General features: G+C 37.7%; 1 protein-coding gene across 1 annotated transcript; it reads left to right on the forward strand.

Annotated features, from left to right (window-relative positions):
• The first annotated feature begins 1,752 nt into the window (after nucleotides 1–1,752).
• LOC119518107 (putative methyl-CpG-binding domain protein 3-like 5) lies at nucleotides 1,753–5,102 on the forward strand. Its single transcript, XM_037815167.1, has 2 exons — nucleotides 1,753–1,797; nucleotides 4,521–5,102. The coding sequence occupies exons 1-2, from the start codon at nucleotides 1,753–1,755 to the stop codon at nucleotides 5,100–5,102; spliced, it is 627 nt and encodes a 208-aa protein (XP_037671095.1).
• Nucleotides 5,103–8,016: the final 2,914 nt, after the last annotated feature.

Here is an 8,016-nt window from a genome sequence, read left to right on the forward strand (position 1 = left end):
GTCTATCAAGATGGCCACTTCCTGGGCCTGAAAAGCCGGGTAGAAGCGGTCAGTGCGTGTAAGAGGCCCCCCACCCAAATGCAGACCTGGAAAGACAGAGACTGCCGGGGAAGCCCGAATCCAGCTTCGTTGTGGCCGGCTGGACCCTGAGTCCACCCAGGCCTGGCAGGTCCTGGTTCCAGCGGCCTTGCTCAGCAGTGAGCGGTGGGTGAAATCTCCATGCACCATGCCAGGGAGCAGCTACGCGGAGGAGCATGGGGCCCGGAAACTTGCCGCGAGCTGCTTTTGCTGCTAGGCTGCAACCTGGGAGGCCTCGGCTGGCTCACACTGGCAGCCTGGGAGCAGGAATCTGAGAACACAGCCAGCCTAGCCAGGGAGCTCCAAGTGCGCCCTGCCCAGCTGCAGCTGCGGGGCCGGCCCTGGCCAAGCAGGCCTCGATGCACACACCTGGAGCTGACCTGAGAACTGCCCCGCATTTCATTTCTGGAATGGGGAGGAGGCGTGGTGGCCCTTAGGCATCTTATGGAGCCTCTTCCTCACCGCCACCCGTGTATTTTTAATATATCTGAAAGTGGTATAGCTTGTCATATATCTTAATGTGATATATATTATAATTTTTCTTTATAATTAATATTTTATATTATCGAAAGTATAAATGGACTGCCCACAGATGGTGAATCTGCCGTTCTAATGGTTTCAATTAAAGTATGTTGGTTTTATAGTGAGAACTGAAATTGAGAATGAAAGGAATTAAGAAGAGAGTGATTGCAACAAGAGGTTGATGACTTAAGAATAAAATAAGTCAAAAGCAATTACCCCAACAAATCACAGGATGCACAACATTGCAAAATTTAGCACAGAGACAAGTGAGATATTGTTAAAAGACTAGGAGTGATCATTGGTGGAATAATTATAAGATGTGAAAATACACAAGCATATTCCACATTGATGAAAGACATCAGCCTCCAGATACAGGCAACTCAATGTACCATGAGCACTGTCAATATTTAGGAAACTATAATGAGCTAAACCATGGCTTGAAAACCAAAGATATTGAGAACATCTTAATAGAACCCAGAAGCCAAAGAGGCAAGAATATTGTGACAGCTGGTGTCACAGGATTAATAAAATAAGCTAGAATAAAGTTCTGTCATTTTAAAAGTATGTAAAGATCTCACAAACTAGTATTCTATTCTCAGCAGCAATATTGCCCCAAAATACAGATTTCTTCAGAAATTCTTAAACAGAAATTTTTCCTTGTTAGCAGCCTTGCATTAGAAAAAATTAATAGAGTGGATTCAAGAGCAAATGATCACAGATTGAATATTGGAAATGCAGAAAAGATGCAGACTCCTGGAAAGGTAATATCAGATAAATAAAAGTGAATATTTTGTATTATGAAGCATTAATAGAAATGTCTTTTGGAGATTATTATATATGTAGAATTAAGTGCACAATAATAATGCAAAAGGCAGGGAGGGAAGCACAGGATTAATAGTATTCCAAGATACTAACATTTGTCAGAAGGTCATAAAAGTAATTATATGTGTTAGATTAAATCAAGGATGCATGGTTTAATCACCACTGTAACTACAGGCAGAGCTGGGTGTGTCCTCTGGATTATGGTCTGATTAGATTACCGACTCTCTTACTCCATAAAAGGGAATTTGAGGAAGAAGTCAGTTCATTTTCCAGCAGGAGTCAGGCTTTCTGCTTCTCAGGACTGCAGTGGAGACAGACAACTCGGCTACTATGGGGGTCCCTGCCTCAACAGATTTTCCAAGCCAGCCTTTCCTGGTGAGTACTGAATCCAATAACTATGATGGCAAAGGAGTCACTTAAATTTGTTCCCATCTGTAAAATGTATTGTTAGTGCATAGTTCTTTAAATGAGTCAATATCTTATAAGTTGTGTTCAAGGCATTCATATTTGTCAAGTAATATTGAAGGTATTTGTGCATTATTGTATTGGAAACATTCTCAGTTCCCTAGGTCAGATTATATGTTGCCATAATTTCTTCTATGAAAAGCAAAATTTAGCCCTGTATTTTTCAAATAATGCTTTTTGTGGAAATTACATTTTTACCCAGTATGTTTCTATCCTATTTCATTCTATTCTTGCTAAAATATCATATCAGTTATAAAACCATTATTTTTAGTTAATTTTTCTCACTTTTTCTTCAACTTTATATCTTCCATTTGTGTCTCTCAGTCTTTCTCCATCACTAATTATATCTTATCATTGATGAGAGATGGCATTCTACCTGAATATATATTGTAAATGCATTGCTGTTTATTGTTTCTTTCTTCTCACAAGAACTTAAGATAAACTAGAGTAGTGACTATGGATCACAGAATTTAGATCTGAGGTTCACACATAGTAAGTGACCTATACATTGGAAAGCAAGTAATTTCCCTCCAAACTTGGACATTTTAGGGAATGAAAGATAGGGATATGGTCATTGTACGACAATAGGAATAAAATGGAATTCATGGTCTCCTGGTCTCCCTTTCTCTTAATATCTCCTGAAGACAGAAGTGAAGGGATTATAAAGAAAGGTGAACTGATCAGGTTTGCATTGTAAGCTATTATTGTATCTAGAGACTTGATAGGATTATGGGGAGAAAGGATTTGCAATCTTTGATAGGAGTTAATCTATCAGTACACAACTCAAAAGAAATTAATGTATTGTTATATGGATTGATTTGAAGTATTTAAGAAAGTACATTTTTAAAGTTTGAATAATTTATTTCAATAAATCTATCTGAGCATTTTCTATGTGAAAAACGATATTTGAACACTGCTCTGTAAAGCCTCAGAAAAAGTTACAGTAGTCTTGTCTTCTTGGTGCATCTGATTTAGTAATAAATATATCAAACAAATAAATAATAGTACATATATAAGTAAAAACTTTCCTAAAAAACATATCAAATGAGGGGAAAATTAAGTTTTGGTACTTAGATTACCAGATCAGGAATGATCAGAATGTGTTAGTAATATTTAATTTTTGACCTGAAATGTGATCAAGTATTATTCAAAAGCAATGGCTCTATAATTGGGTCAGGAATGTGGTTGGAGAATTAAGTGGCAGGGTCTCCAGAATGGCACTCAGGTTTTAGACCATATAGTAGCACCAAGATGTGGGTTTTTTATTCTGAGGGAGGGGAGCAAGATTTGGGGGGAGATGTTTGGTTCAATGTGTGACCTGCTCAGTGTGAATTGATATGTCAATATAATTTTGATGTAGTCACAGTGTGGGCAGGGGGATATTTGGAGTGGGGGAAGGGAGTCAGAGATGGGCTAATTTTGAAGACATTTTCATTTTGGTAGTGATGTTTGACAACATGGGAATTGATATGATTGCCTAGAGGATGATGTAGGGAGAGAACATGTATGAGAGCAGGACTGACTTCTTAGAATCATCCCTCCTGGGATAGTTATAAAAGGGAGCCAGTGATGAGGCTTGGTGATATGGTCCAGATGTGAGCAGGACATGGTAGAGTGAGTGAATCCCAGGGAAGAAGGATTCTGCAAGCAATGAATGGTCAAATGTGTCAGATGCTGTGCATTACAGCAGATTAGTAATGCTGATTCTCCACTATACAATAAAATAAGTGATTTATGAGGTTAGCAAGGTAAGATACTGTAGAATGGGAATAGGACACATGGTTGCACTGTTTGGAAATTGAGACAATTGAATGTACATGACCATTTCACCCTGATTCACTGGCAAAGGATGGGGGAAATTGCATGGATGGAGAGGGATTCCAGGAATGCTGGATGAGGGATTGTTTTCAGATGAGAGAGATTTGTGCAAACTTAAAAGATGAGGGAAGGATCTATTAGAAGAGATTGAAACTACAGGAAATTTAAGAAAATATTGGAGGCATAAGTAATTCAGATGGAATTATGAGGGTAAGGATGGACTTGTGCAGGTATCTTTGGAAATGATACAGTAAAGGAGCTATGGAAATTAGATGACCTATGTTGGAAAAAAGATTGTCTTGTAAAAATTTCAAATCTTTGGGTACAAAGAAAAGTTCCATCCTTTTGTCCATATTATAGTGAGTTAGTCCCATTGTCATCATGTATAGTTGATAGTGGAAGAAATGGTGAGAGGTTAGTATCCTCAAAGAAGATGGTGGAGAGGGAAATTGTCTGGATTTGGCACTGGACAATGACCTAGAACTTTTGTCCTTGACTCATGTATGTTTGATGTTATACATGATCCAGTTCTCAACCTGTGGTGCCTGTACCAGGAGCAGCAGCATCACTGGGAACTTAGAAGTTCAATCTTCCAGGTTCCATCCCAGACCTACTGCAACAGAATCTCCTGAATGTGGTCCTTGTAATCCAAGGTTTGCAAAATCTATCCAGGATTATGATGCACTGTGCAATTTGAGAAACATTTCTCCAGGCAGAGAGGGTTGCAGTTCCAACAGAGCTAAGAGAATTCACCATTGCATGCAGTCTTTTCCCCCCATTTCACTCAAAATTTACATTTCATTTTCTTTTTAAAGGGGAAGCCCGAATACAATATGATATCCCAGACTTCACAGAGGAAACAGCAGCGCCCTCTATCTTTGTCCAAGCGGAAGCCTGGTTTAAGCTCTGCACTCCCTATAAGAATGACCAGCTGCATATTCCCGAGGCCTGTCACTAAAATTAGTTCCAATCCAGGAAATGTTATCAGACGCAGGCGTTCAGAGGAGAACTTGGAGAAGCCGAAGCAGTTGTGTTGGCACAGGAGACTGGAGGAGCTCCAGGCATACAGCAGTGCAGGAGAACCTTTAAGTACCCTGGAATTCCCAAATGCCTTAGAATTAATTGTACCAGGTGGTCTCGCTCAGCCCCTGGGTCCTGCTGTTGATGGAAATCTTCACATCAGTTCCAAGCCCTCTCCTGGCAATTCCATAGATTGGGTAGGCCAAGGTCATCATGGTCTCTCAGAGCCCCTTGGCAGACAACAGGTAACTTATAATGATGTCAGGAAGCAGGCACGGAGAGTGAAGCAAGCAAGGGAGAGACTGGCTAAGGCCTTGAAGGCAGACAGGCTGGCACGGGAAGCAGAGCAAAAGACAGGCCCAGAAGAAAAATCCTGAGAAGTCAGTGAAGAAAGAAGGACATGATGAAGAAACTGAGATTGACCCTTGAAAAGTTCAACATGAAACAGCCCTGATTTACAATAGCATGTCTATGTCATGTCCATTATGTTTACTTGCTCTGAACTTTGAATTCATGTTATACCCAAGCTCTTCTTTATTAAACTCTTTGAGACACAAAGTGTGAGGAGTACTTTGATTCGGGAGTGTAATAAGGTTGGCATCCATGTGGTGAGAAAGGATTTCTTTACTTTTCTTTGTACATCCTAACTTTAAAATTACCATTGACCAGGATATTAATTCACTTTTTAAGGTATTAAAAGGTTTATTAAAATTTTAAGTTACAAAGTAACTCATGCTCACTAAGACAAGAGAAATAATATGGATTATTACATAAGAAAAGATATATAGTTTCTTCATTCTCATTATTTTAGGTAACTAATATTAATAGATTAGTATGTAGCTACCACATCTTACATTATATGAATACAGATGCACATGTAAGTATACTTTTTTCATTTTCAAAATGTGATCATGCTATAGATATTTCTTGGCAACTTCATTTTTCACAGAAATGGACATCATAGATAGTCCCCAGTCAAGCAGCTACAGATCTACTTCATCAGTTTTGTTTATTTTCATTTGTTTTTGTTTTGTTAGAGAAGCTGTACATGTACAGAAAACCCATGCAGAAATGTAGAATTTTCATATACTTCTCCTCACACAGTTTTCTTTTTCATTAACACCTGGCATTGGTGTGAAAAGTCTTAATTAGAACAGAATTTTTGCAGAATTTAGGTTGTTTGTAAAGGCTTAGAAATGGTGATTATGGTAGCAAATTATGGCGAGTGCAATTCCCAGTGCTGAATTATGTATGTGAATGTAGTTGAAATGGGAAGTTTTGGGTCATGTATGTTACTAGAATGAAAATTAGAAGATAAAACATATGACTGTATAACACAGTGAACCCTAATGTGAATGATGAGCTGGGTTAATAGTACATGTATAAGAATGTTCTTACATGGATTATAACAAATATATAACACTAATACAAGGTGTTAATAATAGAGTGGTATATGAGAAAATACACCTAAACTATGGACTATACTTAATATAGGGCCTATACTTAATAATACTATTTTAATATTCTTTCATCAATTTTAAGAGTGATACCACAGTAAGGCAAAGTGTCAACAATAGGGGGTACATGGGAATGCTGTATTTTGTTTTTACATGACTCTTCTGTAATTCCACTAATTCTCTAAATATTTATTCCATACATCTTCATGTCTCTGTGAGGAAGGCATATTTGGGGTGGGCAGCAGATAAAGGAAATCTCTGACAGCCCCCCCCCCCCAGGCACTTTGGTGGCAGTAGAGACTATGCTGGGATGTCTGTCTCAGCACACATGTGGTGCACAGGTACAGAAAGGTAAGGGCCACCAGCCCAGTTCTTCTAGAAGACCCAGACCTGGGTTCCTCTGCTCTAGGGTCTCCAGGTACAGGAAACTCCAGGACTTCATTTCTCTGTAGAATAGCTGACCTGAAAGTTTAGGGATTTCTCTGGACAAGATCAAATAAATTTTTATTTGTACATGAAGACATCAAGTTCTGATAATTTGTATATATCTATATATGTATATATGCATGCAGACCCTATATTTTCAGTCATGCTGCTATATACTATTCTATACACTTTTTTATTTCCTAATAGCCTGCCATGAATACATTTTATATCAAAAATGTATTTTTATATAAACAAATATCAGTTTAATACTGCCATTTGGTGTATACATATAAACAGATATATAAATGCATAACATTGAATGAATACCCTATTTCTGGATATATAAGTGGCTCTGATTTTTGATACTTCAAACATGATATCTCTTAGCCTCCATATGCATCATTTTTTTTAAATTTTCAAAACAGATATTCAGTACCTTTATTTTAGAGGAGAACTTTGACTTTGAAAACACTCAGTTTTTCCCACTGAGGGGTTGCACCATTCCAGGAAGTACTGCAATACCAGGTTGATTAGTGGAGAGGATGGAGCAAGCTCCTATTCCACTTATGCACCATTTTTGCACATATTAAAGCTTGAGGCAAACCAGTTGAGTAAAATATTGCCCCAATACCTCCAAGAATCATGGTACCTCCTTGAATTTCCAGTTACAGTGTGTGAAATGGTACAATTCTCATATAATTGCTGAATTTGTTTCCTGTGAATTTTCACATGAAATACATGAAATGCCATTTGATCATTTTTGTTTTTTTAAAAATATTATTTGAAGTCTCTATTATTGTTTCTTAAAATTCTGTTTCAATGAGTTGCATATTCATCCCTCTTACTGATTATTTTTCTGCATGATGTAATACTATCTATTTCCTCAAAAGTGTTTTCTAAATAATGTGAATCTTAAATATATATAAAATAATACAGAGATATTTTATTCTACAATGTGGCCAAATTACACTTTATTTTTATGTGTGACATAAAAAAAACTTAACATGGTTTAATTGAAACAACCTTTTTCAGTTTTGTTGTAATTCTTTATCTACCCTAAGAATACCTGCATACCAATATTAATATCTGATATTTTATTGTTTCATGATTAGCTGTGGTTCCAGTTTGCTAATGTTGCCATTATACAAAATACCAGAAATGGATTCAGTTTTATAAAGGGGACTTGTGAGGTTACAAATTTATAGTTTTAAGGTCATAATTGTCCAAACAAAGGCTACAAAACAAGGATACCTTCACTGAGGAAAGGGCGATGGTATCTGGAACACCTCTGTCAGCTGAGACGGCACATGGCTGGCATCTGCTGGTCCTTTGCTCCCAGGTTCTGGTTTCAAAATGGCTTTCTCCGAAATGTCTCTGGCTTTCTGTCTATCTTAGCTTCTGTCTCTCA

The sequence above is a fragment of the Choloepus didactylus genome, chromosome 21 (assembly GCF_015220235.1).
Source record: "Choloepus didactylus isolate mChoDid1 chromosome 21, mChoDid1.pri, whole genome shotgun sequence".
In the NCBI taxonomy this organism is placed as follows: Eukaryota; Metazoa; Chordata; class Mammalia; order Pilosa; family Megalonychidae; genus Choloepus; species Choloepus didactylus.